This window comes from Anguilla rostrata, chromosome 18 (genome assembly GCF_018555375.3).
Source record: "Anguilla rostrata isolate EN2019 chromosome 18, ASM1855537v3, whole genome shotgun sequence".
Taxonomy (NCBI): Eukaryota; Metazoa; Chordata; class Actinopteri; order Anguilliformes; family Anguillidae; genus Anguilla; species Anguilla rostrata.
This window is the reverse complement of record NC_057950.1, coordinates 11,240,124-11,265,538: the sequence shown is the minus strand read 5'-3', so window position 1 is coordinate 11,265,538 and position 25,415 is coordinate 11,240,124. Positions and strand designations below refer to the sequence as shown.

Sequence of the window (25,415 nt, the reverse complement as noted above, 5' to 3'; positions counted from 1 at the left end):
AGAACCTAGTAGTATTAAGCTGATTGATATCTACACACAGCTACTAAGGCGGTTGTGAAAGCAATAAGCTTGGCTTGTAGTGCCTGACACGCTCCATGATCAAAGCTGTTAAACATTTGTACAACTGCAGGACAATCTAAAGTACGATTCTAAAGGTTCAGTTTCAATTTTGGAATTGCAGTAAGAAGCATGGCAAGTCGGTGCAAGCTTGAAAGGGAGATTCAAAGGAAAGTGACATTGAATCAGGTTTTACTGCTCCCTTAAATCATTAGGGTCGTGTCAGGCTGGATCGATACATCTCACTGAGATGAATGTGTACTCCACAAAGCCTTCGCTCTCAAGTCCTTTCCATCTTGGCTGTAATGAGTTTTTCACCCCCTGCTTATCAACATGAGAAGTCCTCCTTTTAATTCAATCTGATAGCATCCTTTCTCACTACCGCTCACACACACACACACACACACACACACACACACACTTCCACCGGCAACACAGAAAAAGGCAGACAAGCCTTGATTGAGTCACCAGAGACCAGCCTGACATAGCCCACTGACACACAGTGTCCAGCATCCAACAACAACCAACATTAAACCAACACATCCTATCAAGTCAGATATCACTAGTATCACACACAGTGGTACAGGAAGGAGGTACTGGCCCAGTTCTGAACTGCATAACGGGCTTGGCTCCTTCCTGAGACAGCCCTTCCAACCAGTCTGAGACACTCTTTAAGCCATGAAGGTACAACTGCAGAGTGTCTTTCTGTACAAGGACCCAAACCTTAACTGCGTTGACCACAGGCGCTTGGCATATATCCAATGGTTTTACACCAAACACACAGTCACAATAACAAACAGACAGATGCACGCACACACACAAATATACACAGAGCGGGAGCTGAACATCTGGAAGGGGCATGTTATTCCAGGGGGTTTTAAATTACACGCATCCTGGAGTGGAGAGGTGTTTGCACTCGGGATTACCTCACTGAGGTGAAAGGAGAGACCCCCATTCCCACACTAAATCTGCGACCTCACCCAGCCCCTCCCTTTGTCTAATTAACACCTGCCCGCTGAGCACACTTTGGTTCTTCTAGTCAGTGCGTTTCGTTTTGCTGTTACGTTTTTCGCTTTCCAGCGATTTTACACAGGCTCTTCACCCCCTGAACAGAAACAGAACTGAGGTCCAGGACTCCGCCATCTTCACCTTTCCTAGTTTTCCAACACATGGCTCTCACAGGATTATAGATTTAAACAGCAGGAGCCAACGGTAGGACAAATCCTACCATAACTGTAATGGAACTGCCAATATTATTGACCCTGTTCATCACAGCAGTGTGCGCTGTGATATGAAAGCAATTTACAGAAGCCCGGCATGATCCCACAGTAATGGGCTGTCATGTGTAACTCGTGTGCATTGGGAGCTCTGTTTCTGAGCTGACAGGTCAGTAAGCAGATACAGGGGATGGACTCGTGGGAATTCTGGGAAAAAGAAGAGCCATGATAGGGAAGGAGGGGAACCCTGAGAGGTGACAGAGTGGGTCGCCCCCCTCACGAGGTCTGATTTCGGCCTGGGGACGCACCCACCCCTCCCCCACCCAGCATCTGAACTGGCTGCAGCTCACTACTCAGTGAGCAGGGGGGAGACCGTGTGTAACCCTATCCAATCTTTCACTCTGTGTGTGTGTGTGTGTGTGTGAGAGAGAGAGAGAGAAAGCATGCAGCAGAATGAGCTGTAATTGTAGCCACTCCACCACTTCAGTGTGTATGGCTGTGTGTGTGTGTAACAAAATGGGATGTAATTCTACCCTCCTCCCCCCTTTACTTGTCAACGCAACTGAGGGTTAAGGCCTTTATATCAACACACAGACACAGCAGGCCAAGAGAGAGTGGCAGCCGAATCGTCTATGACAGAAAGGAAATCCCTTGCAATATACAAAATTGTGTACACTGTACATTAGTTTGCATTGTGCAGGGAGGATTCCAAGTGTGGATTGGGTTAAGAAGGCGTATGCATTTGCGATTGTCTTACCACACGTCCGTGGCATTTAAGGGGAGATGTTCTTGCTTGTTTGAGCTCAGGGAACTCTGATGCGGGGTGCGGATCAGAGGCTGCGGGGACAGTCTTTAAATGAGGGAGACAAATCAAAGCTGGCAGAGGGAGAAAGGCCAGACTGCCTAATTGTGTAAGCAGGTCTGTGTGTGCCCAGATCTGTTCACTGATGTGCTCTTGCCTGCATTGTGAGATCTCTGTGGCTGATTCCTTTGCCAAGGTGGATCTACTACTCTTACCTGTACCCGTTTATACAGGTGGAACATTATGGCCAAGGTCCTTGATTCAAGGGGTCAGCTGTGGTGCCCAAACAATGTTCTCAGAAAAAACTATGTGATACTGGATACGATGGCCACTTTCCAATACAAGTTATCCAATTCTTCAGTTAAACACTTATTATATTAAGGGAAGTAAGATGATCTGAGTGGTAGGTGGTAGAATGTGGGCAGCTGTGTAGAGTGTGCCATTTCCCCTCAAACAAAAAAACTGACACACACCCAGACACACACACACACACGCACGTACACACACACACACATGCACGCACACACGCACGCACACACACACACACACACACACACACGCACACACACACACGCACACACGCACACACACACACACACACACACAGTCCAAAAAGACCCAGGACCCATAACACAGTAAAGACATAAGCAAGGTTAAACAAAATGGCTGTCTGGTGATAATATTTCTGTGTGCAGCTGTTTTTACAGAGCTAAGCACATCGAAACGGCATAGCAGAAGCCCTGCAGAGCTGGAACCCGAGGCTCCCTGAACACAAAGCACTGGCTCTGTCTCTGGCCGCGAAGCCATGGAACAGTAATGCATGTAATGAAATCTACACGACACGGGTAATCCTTTAGTCTCCTCTGATAGCCCCCTGTGGAGGTCTTTAAATTATTACTTCTCCCCCCCCCACCACATCAGGCTCAATGCTCCCCTTTGACTCCCCGTCCTCTGCCCTGTGAGTTAGAGTGCTTGTCGTAACACCGCCTCCTACGCTAACACTTTTCTAAAAGTCGGAAAATGTTCTAAAATGTCGGAGCTTTCTAACAGAAACTGACCATTTCATGTGTAGTTCACGTGTTTCTCTAAAAGGTATCCAAAAAGTCAAATGACCTGAAGGGTTTTAAAACAGTGAGACGCCATCCAATTATTCCAAACCCGCTGCAAATGATCACATTTCCTCGGGGCGTGGAAACAAACAATGACAAGACAAACAAGTTTGTCATCAGAGGGCAAAAAGAAAAGGAAACGAGGAGAAAGAAAAACAGGCGAGTGACAGGTGAGGATTTGTCGGAGAGGTGAAGGACGTGCGGCACAATTGCTCCCGACCGGCTCCATTGTGCTCGGACATGCCCCCGGAGCTGACCCGGCCTGCAGCTGGACAGGCCTGACGAGCGGGAGGTCAGGCCCGCCAGGCCCCGCATCAAAGGCAGCGGTAACCCCGCGCTCCCCGCGTCCGCGCCAACACAACAGGACTAATGCTGCCGACCCCTCCCGGCCCGGGGGTCGGAGGTCACCTGACGCAGACGGGGCCGAACCATCGCCGAGAGATCCCGACCCTAACTGACCCTCTCTCCTGCGCTCGCTGATGCAACCTCCTGCCAAAATGAATGACATCATCGGTGTTTAATATCTCAGCCATTTATTTTTCAGAGTAATCCCCATAATCTTTTGTTGGGCAGCTCTCTCTCTCTCTCTCTCTCTCTCTCTCAGAGGCCAGTCACGAGAGTGAGTGTTTTTCTGCGCATATTCAATGACATTCTTCTGCGTTTTCCGACATAAAATCTCTGATGTCTGGCTGATAGCGGAGGAATGGAGGAGAGCACACTTCCTCCACGTCCCTACGGGCGGCAGACTGATGCAGATTCACAGGGAGTCGGGCTGTGATTAAAGCCAGCGAGAGGTCAAAAGCCACTACATTCCTACCTGGCAGGAGACAGTAAAGATTATACCTTGTCAGAGAAGCAGGGGGAAGCAGGCTGGGGGGGGGGGGAGGGGGCAGGCTGTAAAGCCCATGTCTGAACTACACTATGAGCAGACCTCCCCCCCCACCCCCTTCCCCCGGTCCACACTCCCACGTCTAAAACTTCAGGTATTTTAATGGAAAGACACCAGGGTACATTTTAAAAATGAGATTTAGAGATTCTCTGTCGAGAACCTGCTGTTAAATCTTCCGTGACAGCCTTCGGATGAAGGTGCCTCATATGGCCGAGCCATTTCCACTAAACCCCACTGCCCACTATTAAATCCATTAGTTTGGGAACGTTTAAGAACTTCTGAGCGAACTTTAGCATCCACGTTAACTGCACTCTGTGTGCAAGGCTGTGGAGACTGCTTTGTTGTCAGAGACACAACCTGAGAACTGCAATCCAAGACTGAGTGGTTGGGTCACTCAGAGTTAATAGCCTGTGACTCTTGGCCATAAACTCTGGCGAGACTATTACCTGGAGTATCATAAAAAGGGCATAAACAAAGGGGAGGTTTCTCCCAAGGCTTTGTGTGTTCTGTGGTTCCATAAAGGACCTTTTAAAGATAAGGAATAAAGGTCATGTGGTCACCTGAGCTTGAGGTACAACGCCGTAAGCAAAATCAAATACACAAATAAGACGCAGCAGGATTTTAACATTAAATAGTACTTTATTAACAAACTCAGAATAAGATACCGGGGCAAAAATCAATGTACAAAAGCTCATACATGGGGGGGTTGGGGGGTAAAAACAAAAATAACATTCTTATCTGCAATATAAAAAAGTTAAAAGGAATGAAGGCCACATAAAATTTTCATGACAGTTGAACCGGGTGCATTCGTATTTACATGGTCAGTGTGATAAACACCCACAGAAAAGTTCTGTCAGAGTATCAACTGCAAAATCAACAAATCAATGAATTAAATGTTATTCTCCCAGCAGACAGTTTGTATTGAAGCAGACATATCTGAGGGAAATATGCTTTAGAATTGTTCAGTTAAGCCCCGCTCTGTGCTCTCCCGAGCTAGACCAGTGTCATCACTTTGAGAGCAGCGGGTTGAAAATGGCGGATCTTCTTCTTCAGTGCTCGGGACGCCTTGATTCGGCAGGCCGGGGGCTCAGCGCGGGGCTGCTGGAGGGACAGCCCAGCAGCGGTGGGCCCCAGCGCGGCCTCCGCCCACACCAGGCCCCCTTCTTCTCCTCCGTCATCCTCCTCCTCCTCCTCCTCCACAGAGAGGCTGCTGTCGGAGTCGGAGGCGGAGCGGGAGTCGCAGCTGGACTCGCTGTCGCCGAAGCGGTTGGCGGTGAAGTCGCTGAGCTCGCCCTCGCTGCTCTCGGCGATGGTGGAGTGGAAGAGGGAGGCGCAGTCGGCCGAGTACTCAGACTCGCTCCGCGGCGGGTAGCGGGAGCGGGGGGCGGGGTAGGGGGCCGGCGGGTACCTGGAACCGTAGCTGCCGAAGTACGAGGAGGAGGAGGAGGAGGAAGAGGCGGCGTAGGGGTGCCCCGCCCACTGCCCCGACTGGGGCCTGGCGCTCACACTGCGCTGCATCACCCCTGACCGGCGGGCAGCGGCGTGGTTCGGCACTTCCTGCGCCCTCTGACCCGCCATCTCCGCCGCAGACTGCCACTTCCGGGTCACCTGCTTCCTCCTCGCCGGGTCAGCTAACGGGACGTTCTGGCTCTGTGGTCCGTGGGCCTTTCCGGACCTGAGAGGCGGGTCCAGTTGGGGCGGGAACTGGGCGGGGTGGTGAGGGAAGGCGGAGCCATAGAGGCTGGTCTCTGAGCAGGACCGGCCGCTTCCCTCCCCCCTGCTGAGGGTCAGTTTGCGGGATGCCCTCGCCGGCCCCGCCTGCTTGGGGCCCCTGTCCAGGCCAGCGCCGGCCTCCCTCCCCATCTCGCTGGGCGCCTGAGGCTGCTTCGTCACCCGCGGCTTGTCGCAGCTCCTCTTCCTCAGCCGCACGGCCTTGGTCTTCCTGTCGGCCTGCCTCACCTTCACCCGCTGCGACCCCGCCGGGACAAACTGGGCGTGGACGAACTCCGGCTGAGCCCCGCTGACAGGCGGCCGGTCCTGGCCCCTCCCCTCCTCCTTGCTGGCGCTCCTCCCCAGACGGGGTCTTTTGTCTGACAGCTTCCTGGCCAGCGCTGCTCCGCGGAGCTGCTCTCTGCTGCTCTGATCGGGACAGCTGCTCTTCCCGTCCTCCTCCTCCACCCAGCTGCTTTGGTCTGAGGTGTGGGCAGCTTCCCTGGCCTTCCATTGGCTGGGGGCTGCAGGGTAAGCGCGGCAGGGGCAAGGCTCTTCCTTGGCATGATTTTGGATGGAGGCGGGGCTAACGTGGTTCACCAGGTCCTGACTGCAGTGGAGGGGCGCTGTGGAGTTCCTCCTGGGCTCCAGGGGGCACTCCTGCCCCGTCTCCACCGGGCGCTGATGTAGGCTCTGGTCTTGGGGCCTAAGTGCTTTGCCGCCGGTGACTCCTGGGACCCCGGTGATGACAGCAGGGGCTTCCGCGTGACTCCTGCTGGGAGGCTGGGCCCTGTCTCTGCCCCCCTCGCCCTGGAGGCTGGTCTTACTGAGGCTGCGCTGCAGGAGCTTGTTGATGTAGCTGGCCTGCCTGACCTCCGCCCCCTCGCCTCTCGCCTGCAGGCAGTCGCTGGCCGGGGCGGCCCCTCCCTGGGCCCCCGCAGTTTCTCGAGCAGCGGGCGTGGCCCCATCCCCGCTCAGAGAGAAGATGGGGCTCTGTAAAGCCACCGCGTGCAGGGGACTGGGGTAGCGGTACACCTCAGTGCCACCGCGGGACACCAGGTTACTCTGGTATTTGGGGTCGACCGTGGAGTGCCTCAGATTGTGGCAAGGGGAGGGCTTCTTCCCCTCCACACTGGGCACGAGGGTCAATATCCTCTCAAGGTCTCCTGCAAAGCACAATTGCACATAAATATAGGTCAATAAAACAGTGTAGCATAATGGCTAAAAATGAATCTTACTGGATAATCTCACCAGGGAATAAAATTGCCAGGTTGGCAGAGCCATTGTACCCCTGAGCAAGGTTCTGAGACAATTACTTCAGTAAACATGCAGCTTTATAAACTGATAAGACTATAAAAGCCAAACCTGTTGAATATATGAAATATGGAACATTTTTAATACTAAAGTGTCAGAGTTCTGCCCACCTGTGGAGACGGGCCTCTGTCGGGCCCGGTCGGCGCCCCCGGTCCCGGTGCGGATCCAGCTGCTGCCCAAACGCACCCCGCCCCCGCGGGGGGACTCGCCCTGGGCGGCGCTCTCGTCGGCCGAGCGACGGCGGGACGCCTCAGGGGGCCCCGGGGGCCGGTGGGGGTGCGAGCCAGCTCCGGGCAGGCAGGGGGGTGGGAGGAGGCTGCTTTGGGAGGAGGACAGGCACTCGCTGTACACCGAAGTGCAGGAGTTGGACAGGGACCCCGAACCCCCATCGCTCAGGTCATAGAACCCTGCAGCACAAGGGAGAGACGCTCAGTCAAACACACCGTAGCTCACACGAGGGTCTGCACTGGTGCACAAGTCAGAGGAGGGAAGGCATTTATGCCTGTGTGAAAGTAGCACTGTACATGTGTGCCCGTTGTTAATGCACAGATGAGTTGGTGTGTCAGTATATCAGTGCATAACAGAGCTGGCATGCCTAGTGTGTCAGTCCATAGCAGAGTTGGTATGTCAGTACTGGTGAGCCAGTGGGCGTGCCCTTAAGTGTCATAGAGTCAGTGCATCAGCGCTCACCTGAGCTGGGCCTGCTGTCGGTCTCCAGGTGCTCAGAGGAGACCTTGCACACGTCCAGCTTCAGCTCGCTGATCTGCTGGTCCAGCTGCTGCAGGTGGCTCTTCAGCCCCACATCCTGTCTGCGCAGACGTGACTGCAACACAAGCATAGGCACGGTGAGCACAGGCACCTGCAATCAATTACAAACACTAAGCACCGCAAACGCTAGCCAAGAGGCATTGTGGTTTCCGTTCAGCAATTATTTATGGGGGCCATGTCCCCCAGCTCCACAATCATTGTGTGTGTGTGTGTGTGTGTGTGTGTGTAACAGTTTCCTTCAATAACAGGAGACCCAAATCCATTAATCCCCAAGATTAGTTTTGGCCTAGAAAGAAGCAATTGTCATTTCTTAATCCAAAAACCCAAAGACACTGATGTCCAACTGGGCCACCATACAAAACACCACACCCAGGAAGAGTACAGGACAGGGGGATCCTCCCGGCTACATGACTGTGTAGATGACTGGGGTTATACGATACCCAGGAAACAAAGAGGGAGCTGGTTGACCATTAACAGAGTAAGGACAAGAAGGAGATGGGAGTTTTCCTGGTGGATAATTCATTTCTCCCCCGCAGCGAATAAGCTGACCATTGTATAACCTTAGAGAGGAGCAGAGAGGGCAACAAAAACTCATGTTTGTTTAAACAGCTAAGCTCAGTAATACCCTCTGCTAAAGGCGAATGACCATTACTTGAATCGCACCCTCATTATCTCCCCATTCCTGATGCTGTGTGTCCATGGGGGGGAGGGGGCACTAGGTTTTAGCCTTGTACCCATAGTGACACAAGCAAGAACACAGGTCTGTCTGCATTAACCAGACTGTGGAAATTACTACCTTTGGGACTAAAATACTAGGGAATAGGGAATACAAGTGAAGGACAGTCTGGTGCATAGATAGATAAACATGTCCACTTGTTTCCAGTAAAAAAAAGTCCCGCACTCTCAAAAACATGCCCTCAGAAATACATGACATGGTAGGAGTAAACTTATCTACAGCAATTTGATTTTTTTCAAATTTCTCTATGAAAGCCAATTCTTTAAATATAGTCTGTCTTATCTGAGAACACAAATAGCACGAATCGTTCACAACGCATACAATACTGCATTATTCACGTCGTTGGATGCGATCTACAGCACGATTGTTATGTTAACTTGTCCGTCATTTGGTGGTACTCTACCCTCCAAAAGACTCCTTAGCCCTACACGTACCGGGTTCCCTCTGACCGCTGCAAGCAGGAAAAATGCAATTCTAACTTCACCAGGAATCCTAACTTTGCTGTGATAGAATTTATGTTTCCACTCCTTTAAAGCGAGTTAATGATCGGAGATACCGCACCCCCACTTCTCTCGTGGTCCTGAAATGAACCTTGATTTATGACACGTTACCCCCTGCAGCGCTCGCTCACAAGTGCTTTGATCTCGAACCTCTGGTCAACTGTTGGGTATGCATGGTGTCATAGGCCGCATAATCTCGATAATGCAGTGATAATGCCATGGTTTGCTGTTACGTTGTCTTAATGAAAAAGAGCATTTCTCAGAAGCTAAAGGGTAGGCTAGTTCAGATTTTTCTGTGATTTGCCCACATTTTGTTCACCCCCTACAAAGCCGTGAAAGGTCATGTATAGACTCAGGGTCAGACATGTTCTGGTTGTGCCCAAATGCTCCGACTTAAAATCAGACGATTGGATCAAATTAAGTGGGAAAAATACGATCTAATTCCATTTGCATTCATTTGGTGGGGGGACTATAAAACACATTTGAAATAACTTTTTCAATAATCTTGATTGACCCTTACCAGTTGCTGCTTAAGGGCTGTCAGAGTCGCCTCCAGACGTTGCTCTTCCGTCTCGACATCGGGGTTTTCTTTGCATGGGTCGTTAGAAGACACCGGTTCCTCGCGGTCCATTCGTAGAGCCCAGAACACCATATTGCGCTGTTTCTCCTTGAGGAAATGTAACTCCTGTAGTCCAGCCAACGCCGCGCGTAACCTTTCCCCAACCCTTCCACGGTCGATCCCCGCAGCAGCGTTCAGCAGCCCAGATCCAGATATCTTTTTGCTCAGCATTATATAGGGAGATGTGCGGACATGTCCAGAAAAAGAAGCTAGGGACTTCTGAAAAGATGTACAAGACAACCTTAGCTATTATCACTTGGTCTTAGAGACAAAATCGTCAGGCAAACAGCTCTTTCAGTAGTCCGTGCGTGTCGGTTGCTGCAGAAATGTGATGTGAGATTTCCTGAGTTGGCTGCCAGCATTACCTGCCCGGGACTAGAGGGTGTTTGGAGTCCCGCCCATGCGTCCCTACTAACCTGATTTGCCCCTTTTCATTGGTTGGTGAGTTCCAACAGATTGTCGCACTTGTCGGGGCACAACGGATCAAGTTTTTATTCTAAAAGTGAAATATTCCTCTCCAAAGATGCATTTGCTGAGACGTAACTTTTTTACTGGTTAAATGCCAGAGGTTATGCATCCTAGGCTACGAGAAATTGAGTGACCACCAGTCACTGGTATAGGAAGAAGAGTAGGCTATTTTCTGCGATAGTGCAGCACACTTATAATTACGCATACACCACTGAAGAAAAAAAGTATCTGAACAAATGTTTTAGTCTAGTAATGAGACTTAATTTTTTCTCCCTCAATGAGAAAATATTAGGTTGCTTTAAGTTACTGTTTGCTTGGCATGTAAAATTGTATTACTCCATTTAAATGAATCAAACTGTCACCGCACTGGCAATGTGTTTGTCTTATTGAGCAAAAAAAGCAATGGAAATATTATTGCTAAAATATCGAATAGAATGAAATGAAATAGCATGGATTATTGAGAGATTTAAGTGTAGTTTCACACTAGATAGATCCGCGTCTTAACTGCCTAAACGGGCATCGTAAATCTCAGTCAACCTCACATGCGAAATTCGTGACAATTTGGCGCTAATGTTTCAAACGTCGAGCCCGCTATGCAAAATAAAGAACAGCCTCCTTAATGGCCTCGTGCCCATTTGTTATCCATATCATTTGCGTTTCCACCTCGTTATCCTCAAAGACCCCGCGACGTGTGAAAGAGCAAAAAACACCTCGTTGCATTACAGCCTATTCCCTATAGGCCTACGTCTGGCATTGTACAGATCATTGATAAAATTGGACAACAGATGTTTTGCACTGAACTGCTATTGAAGGTGACTTTGGCTCTCAAAAGAAAAGTCTCCTACTAATTTATTTCATATGTATGTGTAAGAGCTGTCCTGCACAACTACAAGCTCGCTGCACCAGAGTTTGAGCTCATTCACATCTGCAGTCCCTCGTGGGTCGCCTAGAATCACACTGGTAGCTCCCCTTTACGCCTCAGCAGTACACCAGTGTTTACTACGGCCTTCCACAGTTTGACCAAATAAAAGTAAAATTTTAATATGAATCTTTCTATACCAAGGCAACTGTTTTTTTTCATGTCATTTACAGTGACTACTGGTTTATTCTTTAAATAAGACGATTCTATGCATTCCATTTTTGTTTTTGTTACACAGAAAGACAGTTATGAACGAAAACACGCAATCTATGTGGATAACCAAACGGTAATTTGCTATTGCAAACAAAACTTATATTGTTTTACATGAATACGTACGAAAAGTACATATTCACCTTCTTCGCAGCTTTAGGCGACAACACAAGTGCCATGTACGTAGGATTTAAAACTATACACTAGCGCCCCCTATTGATATGTAGTCGATTACCATTTTTTAAAGAACCGGTGAAACTAATGTCACACAGAACATGCACATACTTTAAGGTTAGCACTGATTATTTGTTTAGCTAATCCAATGTATGTAAACTGTTGAAACGCCAGAGGAAATAGTTTCAGTCCACATAATGGTCTGCTCATTGATACAAGACAAAGGCTAAAAGCCAGTAGGACGTGTAGTTACTAGAGTAGGTAGGCTGCCTCAGTTTTTTTATAATAAACACAAGATACTTGTGCCCTAATGACAAGGATAAGCGTTCAACGAAGAAACCCAATCCCACTGCCAAAAGAAAGTCTAACATGCTATGAATATTTATACTATGGGACTATACATTACGAATGTATTACATGGCTCATAGCGGCACCCAAACAGCATTGCCAACTTCAACAGCCCCGTGCTTCGTTGATGCAAGCTCCAGGTATTGACAATGCCGATGCTACATACCCTACCACATGGCCCCTAATGGCCACCACAACCCAACGTGTGGATACATAGGCAGTGCATGCCAGCATATCACCAGGGTTCTCAAGTGGGCACCTCCCTTCACCGGTCTTTCGTCAAATTAGGCCCACGACACCTCGGGAAGGCTCAACAGTTAGTTCCAGCGTCCCAGAACTCCGATTATAGCTACGATCACAAACCACTCCCTTGGCAATTAAACATTTTCACAGAATTGATTTTCATGGAATTTATATGATGTTGTAGTATTATGTTCCAACACTAGCAACTAGCGCTAGCCCTCCCAAATCTCATTCTTTGTGCTAAATGCATAAACATATTCACTGTTCAGAACCTGCAATTAAAAAAAAAACTCAAGTTCTTTTCAACCAATCAATGCAAATAAACACTATTGAATCACTCCTTTTTTCCATTTTAAGTAATGCCGGTAGTATACTTCTTCACATAGGCTATGTGAAGTCGATAAAATACACAAATGCCTTTTAGACAAACTCTTAGCACCCATCAGCATTGGTGCATTTTTTTGGGTGCCAATTCTGGGTTTGGATTGTATAGAAATGTTCAGATTACATGCCATTATCTGCTTTGTGTACATCCTTGATAAAATGCTGGCAGTTCATAATTCTTTCCAGTCTCATACAAAAGGTACACCAACAGAAAGCCAATTAAGAATATCAGGCAAAAGCAAAAAATCTTTTTTTTATTTTCAATTTTTTAAAGGCACCAGGCTATGGTGCATGGATAAGTCCCACGGTCTTGGATCAAATCTGAAGTGCCAGACTAAGGCCAGTAGCTTGGGAGTATTCTCTTGGTTAGAAGTCCACATTTCATTGCTCTCTAGTGACCATTGCTGGTTATTGGGAAACTGTGGACTGCTCGCGAAAAGCACATAGGATAGGTCTTCCTCCAACTCCACTCTATGCATACCAGGCTGTGGTGTGAAAAGCAGGCTGATTAAGTCTTTCAGGAGAACCACAGACATTTACACTCTCCCGACTTGGTAGTGGGGATTGGGCATGAATGTGACAGCAGTTGCCAACTGGACATTCCAAATTAGCGTGGGAATTGGACATGTTTGGGCATGTTTGGCAACATGTCCAATTTAAAAAATAAAAACCTTGGGCAGAAAACAAAACAAACCTAAGAACCAAAAATAAGGTGGCAGACTGACCTCACTTCACTGAGTGGATCAGGGTTGCTGCGTGTTCAGCTCCCATACCCCCCACCACAACCAGTGAGTACTGCCAGTTAGTGCAGGCAAGTACAAAAACTGTTCCCACTGGATGTAACAACCAGATGACAGACATATTAGCAACAGGTAAACAGCACAAGAGAGTCATCCTTCAAACAAAAGGCAGGAAGGCCTCTATATAGGCTGCATCCCAGGTGTATTTAATCCAGGTATCTTCAGTTCAGGTGCGTGCAATTCATGCGGACTGCCAGGGAAACATCCAGGCAAAATGAATACAATCGACCAGCAGAGGGAGCCAGAGGAACATAACTCCTATATAAACACCATTGCCCACTCCTAAAATGCCCATGCAAACACCACACCCATTACTGTAATAAGGAGTTCGTCCCCATTTCCTGTGTATGTGTGTGGGTGGATGGCTGTCCATGTGCATAAAGGTCATATGGACATGACATATCCTAGGTAGGGGAGTGAAGTACTTTCAAGGAAAGTATTCTACCTGCAGTCCTTCACAAAATACTCAACTGTCTAACAGAAATGCAATCCTCTACCCCCATCCTTTTCTTGTACTCTATTTAAGCTGGTAATATGATAACAGTTAAAATACACAATGGGACAAAAATGAAAAGGGCATTTCAAAAAAAGGCATTCAATCATATCTCTACCTTTGAGACGAGTTCAGCTCGTGTGTCATCTTCCACCAGTTACAGCCTAATGCCTGTGCTAGTGAATGTTACCATAATGGTTTTATTCATGTACAGCAGTGGATTTCATGACAGCAGCATTTTGAAGGTGCTATTTTCATATCTTTGCTGATAAAGAGATGAAAGCAGGACACATTGGGTTGAGAAGAAAGGTCCGTATGCAAGTGAAAGTGATGATGCACATTCTAAAAGGTCATGTCCGTCAACCGACAGGCACTGGTTTTGCCGTTCCACACGCTTGCAACCGCTCTATCTGATTAAAGATAAACTCCTGTGATGAAATGCTTATCATTTCTTTGACAGAGGGATGTCATCACCATTGATAGTTAATCCTGATAAGCTTTTCTCTCCAACTTTTCAGCTACACAATTAGGCAACATGATTCACATGCAATTCTGTGCTTAAGCGCTGAATTTAACACATAGTTCGATATTACTGGGCAACACATTCAGGCCTAAATTCACAAAGCCTATGCACATTCCTTGAACCACTTTTATCAGCCTGGGGGAGGGGGGGGGGGGGTCATAACTTATGCTTATTAAAATGTCAGTTGGGTGGCTAAGTTAAGGGAGTCACGTTTAATTTATTCATTTTTTATATATTTATATTCTGGGCAAGATTCAGGGTTTGGAAAGAGAACAAACCATGTGGTAATGAGAGAGGAGGAAGTCACCACTATATGCTATTAATTTAATATGAATAACCACCAGTTGGCCAACAAGGAGAGTCATGAGTGAAACATTGTTTTCAGATGTATGAAAAGGACTTTGAGGAAAAAGTTTTTTTCTGATTTGAGAGGGGAAGTGAGATAATGCCACACAGTGAAACTTTCCTGGTAACCATGGGAAATAAAGTTCATGCAAACTTACACATGATCACTGATTAGGACGGAGTGTGGCACAGTGGGCAAGGAACTGGGCTTGTAACCGAAAGGTCGCAGGTTTGATTCCCGGGTAGGACACTGCCGTTGTACCCTTGAGCAAGGTACTTAACCGAAATTGCTTCAGTATATATCCAGCTGTATAAATGGATACAATGTAAAAAATGCTATGTAAAAAAGTTGTGTAAGTCGCTCTGGATAAGAGCGTCTGCTAAATGCCTATAATATAATTATAATAATAATAGTACACACTGGTGATTCAGGTACTCAATACATAATCCTAGATTTCATGAGGTGGAAATGGGAAGAAGAATTAATGAGGGGTCATCATTCATAAACATTTGGAAGAATACGAAGAAAGTATTTTTTATATATAAAAACGGATTTTTTCTTAGACATTTACAAAAGGAAAATTATTTTTCACTATTCCCCTTCGCGGTCTCTAATTTTTCTCACCTGTGCCTCCCCCTGGTGGCCACGCTTCACAATACGCTGTAAACTAATTCAACCTCTGCTTTTAGTCATTATCATTTATGATCGGTTTGTGTTTAAATGAAATCAATCAATTTTTATGTCAGTTGTAATGTTTACTGTAATGAAGAATGCAGAATATTTATTTGGACTTCAGCCGCAGGTGGCTGGTGTTAAACTGCATGAGTTAATGTATCTATTCTTTATCACCATGATCAAATGTAATAATGATTTTTCATATAGGCTTACATGTATAATTGTAACGATGCTTCGGATAGTACGAAATGAATCCCAGACAAATTTTGATGATGCTGAACTCACTAGAACTACAACAACATGAATAGCAGCGTTTGAATTTTTTTGAGAAAATAAATAAATAAATAAATAAATAAATAAATTTCTTCCCATCATCTACGTGCATTTCCTTTAGTTTAAACTTTAAACAATTTCTTAATATTATCAAGTTGGCATGGTAATAAACTATCAAATGTAATACCCAAATCCGTTAACAGGAGTTGAGAACGGCTCGGTCACTAGAGGAAATTAATGACCTCCCTTTGAAAACCGAGTCATATAATTTTGGGACCGAGAACTTCTATTCTGTTTACCTTTACATTGAGTGTTAAATTGCCCCCACTGAAAATCAAACACATCATCGGCTCGCTGTCTTGCTCAAGAATGTCCGTGGGGGTACCCTGTATTATAAGTGTTTTTAACTGGTATCCGTGGCCTCCAGTATCCGCCGACTGCACGGACACTGCACAGGATCAGGATGAGCAATGTCTTAAACAGTGGATCTGCTCGTCCACAAAAAAACCCCATCATCCCACGCAGAAACGAGACAGCAGCGGCTGTTTCATCTCCCTTCCAGATACGTAAACTTCTGATAAAAGAGAAACTACGTCCAGTCACAAGTGTTTACACTACCGAGGGCTTTGATGCTGAGGGAGGTATGTAAACAACTATATGCATTTAATTACATGCATAAGACGTCTTCCCCTGTTACTGTAATACAAATGTACGGATGTAAGACTATACGTGCAGGTTATGAATCTGTACCACTAGATCTTTAACTCAACGACAAATTTTTTCTAATCTTTAAATCAAACACTTGAGATCACGATTTCAGGTGAGCTACAATACAAATGCGGACTCAGTTTGTGTGAGATGTGAGTGACAATTGTTTATCGCTGGGTTTTGAAATAAAGTCTGCATTTATTTATGAAACTGCATTAAAAACAAATGCTTGGCGCATTTAAAATTAGTGAGTTGGCGTGCCAACAAAGCCAATCAGGCGCCAGCGAGTGTTTTTTTACGTTACAAAAAAATCAAAGACAGAGGGGCACATGGCTTGAGAAACAGACAACATGCTTTCGAATTCAATAAAAGTTTTCGGTCTTTCCATCTATGTTGTGGAAGCCGGCTTTCGCTGCTTTCTAGCATCACCTCTAGGTGGCAGTCACACTGTACAGTTGAAAGAACCTCCAAGCGCAAGTTTTTGGTTCTTAATATCTGCAGCATATTTTTAATCAATTTTGTGAAAAATGTACTTAAATCTACTTGAAATATAATATGTTGAGGGCACTGATTACACAGTAGGCTATGACTTCTGTCCTTCTGACAAGCTACCATCTGTTAATGAACATGTTGAACTGTTATGAATTAGTAGATTATCACTGTCGCAAGGTACCAGTTCAAAAATCATGTGAAATTTCCCTGATTTATCTGCCTCTCGATAATTCTCATCCGGAAGCCGAACATAATTACTTAGCATTTATGCTTCTTTAATTTCCACATGCTGCTAAGGAAGCTCTCAGGTCTGGATGTATTAACCTGATATATTCAGGGTAAGCAACAGGGGAATTACAAAGCTAATTCCTGAAGCAAAGTATGCATTCTACCACCTGCTTGTGTTGACCTAGCACAAGATTCTATTACGTAGTGCAGCTTGAATGTTTTGTACAACATAGTTGAAGTAATTAATATTAAGTGTGTTGATGTACACGGCTACATATGTTGTGTGTGTCAGGGAACACGAAAAAGGAATTTTATTTTTTCAAGGAGGGTGACATCATGTGAAACCATAACTGATAGACAGTTTGTTCTTATGAACAGTTTGGCATTTGCAATTTGTATGATGTGGGACAGATCCTAACTGATGTACTCAGAACAGAATGGCACGGTGCGTTTCCTTTCCCCAGAAAAGGGGTCGTTTTAAATGTTTGGCGCACCAAATACACAAAACACATCATTGTACAGCCTGGGGGTCCCTCTTCCCCCATTCACTTCAAAGCACTTCCTCGTGGTGACATCAGCGTGGGCGTCGGCCTTTGCACTGTCCTCGCAATCAAGGGCCTGGCATTGTGCATCCTGCATTCTGCGCATCAGAGAGAGCAGGGGCGCAGATGAGCTTTGTTTACTCATTCTGCCTCCCCCCCCACCCCACCCCACCTCCAAAAAAAAAGAAACTCCCCCCCGTCTGCCCCCATCCGTTTCCCTCAGACCCAGAAGACAAAAACAGTAACCTTTCCCGTGTGCTCTTCGAAGTCAAGGCAGAACAATACACAAGCTTTGTTTCAGCGAGATCTCTACCTCTTAATGCACCTTCCCTATCAGCGACATTCATCTGCATGCTTTCAGCCCTTCCACCCTGGCCCCGCCCACCACTTCTTAAAAAAAAATAAAAATAAAATAAAATCCGCACCGTCAAAGATGTTTTATTGTGTCTGGAGAAGTTCATGAAAAGTCACTACGTAACGACTTGAAACACAGCAACACAGGAAAACAAAGCACCTGCGTTAGGCAACAGGGCAAACACAAGTGCCCGATGCAAAACAAGCTCGCAAACAGGATGCGTGGGTGGGGGCGGGGGCGGGGGCCGGGGGGGGGGGGGTCTCAAAGGGTAGATATTGGCTGCTGTCATATGTGGGACGGTGCTCACAATGGAGCAGAAGTGAATGCATCCTCAGCCCTCACACGCGGAAACAGCCTTTCACAGTCTGGTCATTGTGCACTGGAGGTTCAAAGGGATGAATGTGATATCACGGGTCAGGTATATCTCTACACGCGGAAGTTTCTCCATTGCGTGTGTATGGGTGTTTGATGTTTGCGTATGTGCTTGTATCCATGTGATTGTGAGTGGGTGTGTATACAGAGGCACATGTATATGTGTGTGTGTGTGTGTGTGTATGCATCAGTCTTTGTTTGTGTCTTGTTTGATGTGTATACGCATACATATTTGTGTGTATACATGCTGATTTATGTGTGTGTTTGCAATTGGATGCACGTATGCGTTTTTTGGGTGAGTATTTGGATGCGTACTGGTTGAGGTCGGTACATGGATGTGTGCATGCTTGTGTGTGTGTGTGTGTGTGTGTGTGTGCGTGCACGCGCACAAAAGCGTTTGTGTAGTCCATGCATGTATTATGATTGCCTGTCATGAGGGGAATCCCATGCGGGTGCTCTGATTGAAGTTCCAGCTACAGGACTCTGTCAGCAACAAAGGAAAGACGCGAAATTCCACAGATCAAACGGGGCTCGCTCTCACTTGAAGAAAAAAAAAAAAACCCTAAACCTGCCACTTCACTCAGATCTCCATATAACGTTTAAGGCCCGGAGTTTCTTAAGGATATAGTATGAATCTTCATAATCATTACTGAATGACATTTAATGGATGGGTTATGTAGCACTATGAATGAAAGTAATTGTGATAACAGTAGAACTACGCCAAGAGAAAGTTGTTAGCTACATCGGTTCTTTATTGAATTAGTGGGGCACTTAGAATGAAGAACTGTGGGAAAGAGACCGTAAAAACCAGGCTGCCTGAATGTCATCCATAATGAAAATGAATGGCAGAGAAACCCTTAGGCAGACCTGACCAGGAAGTCTCTATCTCGACGGTCTTACTCACACACACACACACACACACACATACACACACACACACACACACACACACACACACACACACATACACACACACACACACACACACACACACACACACACACATACACACGCACACACACACACACACACACACACACACACACACACACGCGCACACACACACACTTTGCACTCATATGTCTCTCACACATCACCGAAGGTGGTGGCACATCTCAGAGATTGGGACTGTGTTTGATGTTGAGTGGCATTAGACTGATAATATCTTTCTGGCATCTGTCTTAAATTATCTGCCTCTAAGCCCACACTTTTAAAAAAGGAACAGGTCTAATAAAACCTTCTTAAGGGCCCCAAGGTTAATACAACTGAAGAGGTTAATGCCTTGGAATAGTTTTTTTTATTAATAATTAGAAAGGAAAGAGCCCCAAATATTACTCATGGGTGAGATATCTGAGGCAGCGCTGGTGCTCAGGAATGGGAACGCGCTTGCAGAACCCTCGGGAGACAGCACAGAGCCCACCCTCGCCGGGGCGGCAGCGCTGAGGGGGCAGATGCGTGTCTGAGCTTGTCCAGGTGTGGCGCTGCAACAGAGAGCCACGGGAAGAGCGGCGAGGCTCATCCCCGCTCCCGTGGGACGCGCGCATTCCAGCAGCGTCCTCCTCGCGGGCGAGTCGGAATCCCGTTAAAAGTTCGATTCCCAGCTGGGCCGCGGCCGCCGTGCCCTTGAGCGAGGCACTAAACCCGAACCGCCTCAGTAAAATATCCAGCTGTATAAATGGATTTCATGTCAAAAAAAAGAAAAAAATTAATCTGCGTAGGTCTCTCCGGACAAGAGCGTCTTACTAAATGCTGAGATGCAAATGTAAAGTACATGTGGGATTGCTTTTGGATACTGTGCAGAAGATTCCATTCCACTGCACTGCAAGTGCAGAGATTTCACCTCGATGTGAACTTCTTAGGCCGTAGGTTACAGTGGATGTGCTTGGCTGTCGTTTGTCCCTCTGCATCCAAATCTCTGTTTTCTCTTTCTCTTTTGTCTTTTTTTTTTCTTATTCTCACTCCGTCTCTCTCTCTCAGAAACATGTGTGCAGTCACATTATCATTCATTGAGACCACAGTTGAACATAGCCATTAAAGGGCTCCAAATATTTGCAATGTCAGGGATGTCTTACATTTTGTTACTAGTTAAAGTCAAGACAGAAAAGGTTATCAGCCCATTTACACAAACACCCCAAAACAGTTATTCAAAGGTACAGAAAGTGATGCCTTCTCCCTGGCGCACACATGCACACACACGTGCACACACACATACACAAACAGGCACATGCATATGGAGTGGGCATTTGCTCTAACTGAATGATTACTTTGTTTAAACTATTCAGTTGTTGAAGTCATAAATGATGCACTGCTCGAGTAGGCAATGAAGGATTGCCAGAATCCTGTTCAGTTTCCCTGTCTCTGAATACCAAAACACTGCTTGCTTTATGTGTATGGCCACCGGTGTTAGTACAGTCTGATAACTGCTCCAATGACATGGTTAGGGGTTCAGATGATACAACACCCTAAGACTCATGGGTAGTTTTGTGCCAGGACTGCCTGCTCTCTGGTATTCTGCATGAATAGAGCATTTGAACTGGCTTGTATTGCACAAGTAAATTCAAAGTAGCTGGCTGATTTAAGAGGCTGTCACTCACCTGCAAATTTGGAGATTAACCATTTGAAAAATGTACATTTTTGATACTATTTGTCCCAAAAAAAGTAAGGAAAGAAACCCAGGCCAAATCCTTATAAATAAGATACAGTCTAATGTGTGACATTTATGTGAGCATATTTTGCTTCGCACTCATCCATTTCATAAAACCTGATACATAACTCATGAATATATATTTGCAGAGGACGAGATTCAGCCCAGCATTGGCCTGAATGGTGCCTTTAACCTCTGAATGGTAACTTTTCAAGTATGGATATAAAAACGTCAGGCCGCGCACACGAACAACTTATCACCTGCCATCCCCCGTGGCTTGTATCTTTTCATGAATTGCAGGAGGAAAACATCGCAGCCAGTACAGATTCACGGTGGAACATTGCGTGCCTGTGTCTGTCTGAAGAGAGACATATTTGTCGATGGAATTATGGAACTTGCGGTTGCTTAAAATGCTGCGAATCGGCGCGTTGGTGAAATTCTTCTTGTTGCAGATGTGAAAAAATGGCCTCATTAATGAAAGTGAGTGTTTAGTGTTCTTTGGAATACGTACAATACTGTACTTTTCTTGCAGTGGAAGTTGCCACCCCCCCCCCCCAACCTCCCCCCAAACCCCCACCCCATCTGGTAGTTTCAAACGCAGCAGAACAAGCTGTATTAAATAAAAAAACGTTCCGAGCACTTCAACAGGAACCAATCACAAAATGGTTTTGAATTCCAAGTGGAAGGACTATTACTGGTACATTGCAAAGTAATACAATATTGTGCTGTTGGCCAACAGTCACCTTATTCAAGGGGGCGTATAACTCTTTTGACATCTCTCTAAGGCTGCGAGACTTAAGTAGGATGCCGGACCTTGAACAGTAACGGTGTCCAAACTGGAACTGAAATCCAGGAACCTCAGTGCTCAGTGTCCTAAACAAGAACCCAGACAAAAATCCCAGGACTGAACGTTCGGTCATTCACAGCTACAAAATAGGTAACTAATGGCAGTGACACCTGAAAGCTAATTGTCGATTTGGACAAACTACTGATGAAAAGTGATGAAGAAAAAACTCAAACTGGTCTTCAACACAGGTAGGTAGGTTTGTTCACACAGAAGAGTTTGTCACATGTACTTGGGAAGATGCCAAAACATTTATCAAAGTTCATAAAACACAGCTGAATTATTTTTCTAATAAACCATTTCTATGTTATCTTCAGTGAAGTCTGTTGAATGTTTATGAGCTATCGTGTTGACAGTATAAGATAAAATTAGACCTCTCCTATATTAACAGAGAAGAATTTAAACAGAAATCGCAAGGCAAATCAAAAAGCAAATTGTGGGGCATATCTACACGGGGGAAGGATAACCCTGGACTTGCATATTTCAGAGAGATAAGGAACTGTGACACATCGACGTTTGATGTTGTTGTTGTTCTTTTTTTTTGGTTGTTTGTTTATCTCAGTACCAAGATAGCAGCTAAGACTTTAAAGCCGTCGCATCTCAGAATAAAGAGAACTTGTAGCCCACGTTGAGAAACCTTTCTGTGTGCGCGAGCAAGTGCCTCACAGCATGCTTTCTGAAGCGCTTTCGCAAGCACACGTACGGACAGACACACACGCACGCACAAATTCCCCGGTACACAAAGATACATTCAGCGAGGCACTGGGTCTCACATAAACATCCCTCATCACAGGTTCATATCAGAAGCAGTCAAGAATCACGTCCACTAAATTAGCCAAACTAGATTTGACTTTAAATCAGCTACGATATAGCCTATATTCAAGGCAAGGATAGGTGAGTTAACTGCGATCAACTGGTTTATTGATCGAATGAAGTTCCTTGTTTCAGGAATAAAAAACCTAGTGAGAGTTAACAGCAGAGATAAAAGCAGAGGAGTTCATTCATTTGGAGCGGCGCGCTCACCGTTGGGGCTGCTTTTTTGTGTTTTGGGTCAGGTCTGGGGCTGAGTTGTTGTGAGTCAGAGGTCAGAGTTGGGGCCAGAGCTCTAAAAGATGTGGACGATGCCGATTTCTGGGAGCCCCACCTCAGGTGTGAACACCTGCAGAATCTGTCACCGGAATCGGGGCGGGGTGGAGAGGGGGCGGCCGGGGCTCGTCAGGCTCCAGTGGGCTGTGAAGAGACCTCGTTTATCAAACTGAGATGAGGCGGAGGATGCCCCCACCCACGCCGTCTCCCATTCTCTTTTCCTCAACGACAGGATGAGGTCAATGCGTCGCATCGTTCTTAAAAGACCGAGGTGTTTGGAGAAACTTGTCATGACTGTGATGCGTTCTACTGTCAGTCTGCGCTTGTTGCTGTGTTACAACCCCCCCCCCCCCCCCCCACCCCCACGGCCCCATGTAAAAGCAAAGAAGCCTCTGCAGTCTTAAACTCTTTCACAGCCCGCCGACACCACTCCAGTGGGCTGCCTCATTCCCCTACGAAGGTCCTGCATGTTGATTTACGCACCCTCGAGGAAATTCGATGGCGTCTGAGGGCCGGCTTGGCTCGAGACGCTCCCGTCTCTGGGGCCTTTCCTCCTGGACCCAGAATGCCCATCCTGACTACATCAGCAGCAGCGAATAGAAGATAACAAATGAGACTCCATGTGGAAAAAACATTACTTTTTTTCTCTTTTTCTTTTTTAGTACAACTCGTAGCTCTGCTGTGCTCCTGTCACTCTCAGGTTCGTCACTTCTTATAACACACCTTGTTTTATCATTAAACTCTCCCTCCTAGATTTAAGCTTCCTCAACATCTTGTGTATATTCTTGTTCCTTTTCGTCTTAATCCTACTTTTGTATAGTCAGATTTAGAGAGAAAAGCTTTAAAAAAAAAGATAATAAACAGTAAACACACAAAGAAATCCCCGAAGCAGGGCATGACCTGAGACAACGGTGGAGTTCTGTTCTAGAACCCCGCGAGGGTACTGTCCTGCCTGAATGAGTGGAGTTGGGACAGGAGCTGGGAGTTCCACGTTGCCACGGGGATGCCAAGCGGAAGGTATTGAAGTGTCAATGCAAACACAGCTGCCCCGGCGGTTCCGCAGCGGATTCTTTATACCCGCCTGCGGTTGCCCATCCTGGCACCGCCCCTTGGCCCAGTCCAAACCTGTCACCCCCCTGCTACCCACGTCGAACAGAGCCTGATACTGAAGCACCGATGGCTTCTCTCCAGGGTACATGGGCCGTCTGGAGCTCATATCAGAGATGGGGTCTGCCAATAACTTGCCAGACTTTCATGGGCAACTTCACCTATGCCAGAGAAGTATGGAGGAAAGGAATCCTTTCATACCGCTAACTCCAGTAAAGAAATACAGCTCTGTATTTGAGCTAGAAATGATGATCATTATGAGTCTGCATGGACAAGTACTGCTCCTAAAGTCTTGTATTTGCCATTCCTGATCAGGGTACTCAGCTAATGTTATGTACTCACTGCAGCTATATTCATAGCAGTTTTAGTTCTACAATAATTATATAAGGTACTGAACTATCGTTTTAAACACATAGTGCAAACAAAATAATGTCATAAGCTCACAACAAAGATCACAATTTTGAAAGGATACAGTGCAATTCATCCCAAATGGTTTTCTCATTTTGAATAGGATCTGAGAACCCAGCATGCAGGCAGTTAAAATATATATCCTTTGACAGGGCTCGGCATATACGATAGCAGATGGATGGATTTATGGAGCTGTGGGGATTTGGACTGGTTTCTTTTTCGTGTGTGGCTCCTGTTTGGCTGTTGTACTGTCTGTTCTATTGATCAGAACACAGAGCTTATGTTAACTCCCTTGCATGCATTGAGTCATAGATCAGTGAAACTGTGAGGGACGGTGATTCTGTGACAGATCATTTACTGCGGAGTCACAGATGGAAAGTTGTACCTGCAGTGTTCCAAAGCACTCAAGCAAGTTCTGAAAACACATACGCAGCCTCCCTCCCACACACCTACTACTGCTGTTTCCCCAACACACTGCTGCATTTGGCATGCTTGCTTCCTGTGATAGCGTCCTTCACCTATTTTCCGTATCCTAAACACAATCCCTCCATCTATCTCGCACACGTACAAGGTATATCTCTCCACCTTTCTCTCGTTCTTTCATTCTGCCTTCCCTCACTCTCTCTCACACACACAGATGCAGAAACACTATCATGCTCTCTCACACTATGGTGACAGGCAGCAATCCAAACTGAAAGGAAAATGTGCCACATCTGCGTTGCCATTTTCTAAGAAAACAAAAAAACCCTTCAATCCTCAGAGACGCAGAATGCGGAGCGAGGTTGAGCAGCACTATTTCACGGCCGCATTGTGCTCCTGAATCAGAGCCAAGCGCACCGACATTGATTCCGGTCCAGTCACAAATTGAATATCGTGGCTGAACCCCTTGCGACAGCACGCCGTGTCCATCTACACCCTCGCTAGAAGTCCAGGCGCTGCACAGAGACCCGTGTGTGTGTGTGTGTCTCAGTGCCCCTGGCACACTCCGCGGATCCTCGACCCCCACTGTAAGGTGCTTGTTAGTCGTGCTAACGCGTTCGCTCGGCTGGCCT

General features: G+C 46.5%; 1 protein-coding gene across 2 annotated transcripts in view; it reads right to left on the bottom strand.

The window, feature by feature from the left end:
• Nucleotides 1–4,688: 4,688 nt before the first annotated feature.
• dact2 (dishevelled-binding antagonist of beta-catenin 2) overlaps nucleotides 4,689–25,415 on the bottom strand; it is a 39,929-nt gene continuing 19,202 nt past the window's right edge. Inside the window, exons 2-5 of one of the 2 annotated variants that reach the window (XM_064317581.1) lie at nucleotides 9,623–9,940; nucleotides 7,789–7,921; nucleotides 7,209–7,505; nucleotides 4,689–6,950 (exon numbers count right to left, since the gene is read on the bottom strand). In XM_064317581.1, coding sequence (XP_064173651.1) covers nucleotides 5,068–6,950; nucleotides 7,209–7,505; nucleotides 7,789–7,921; nucleotides 9,623–9,940 — 2,631 coding nt within the window. In that variant the 3' untranslated portion in view covers nucleotides 4,689–5,067. The remainder of the gene's footprint in view (nucleotides 6,951–7,208; nucleotides 7,506–7,788; nucleotides 7,922–9,622; nucleotides 9,941–25,415) is intronic. The other variant, XM_064317582.1, reaches the window with a different exon arrangement.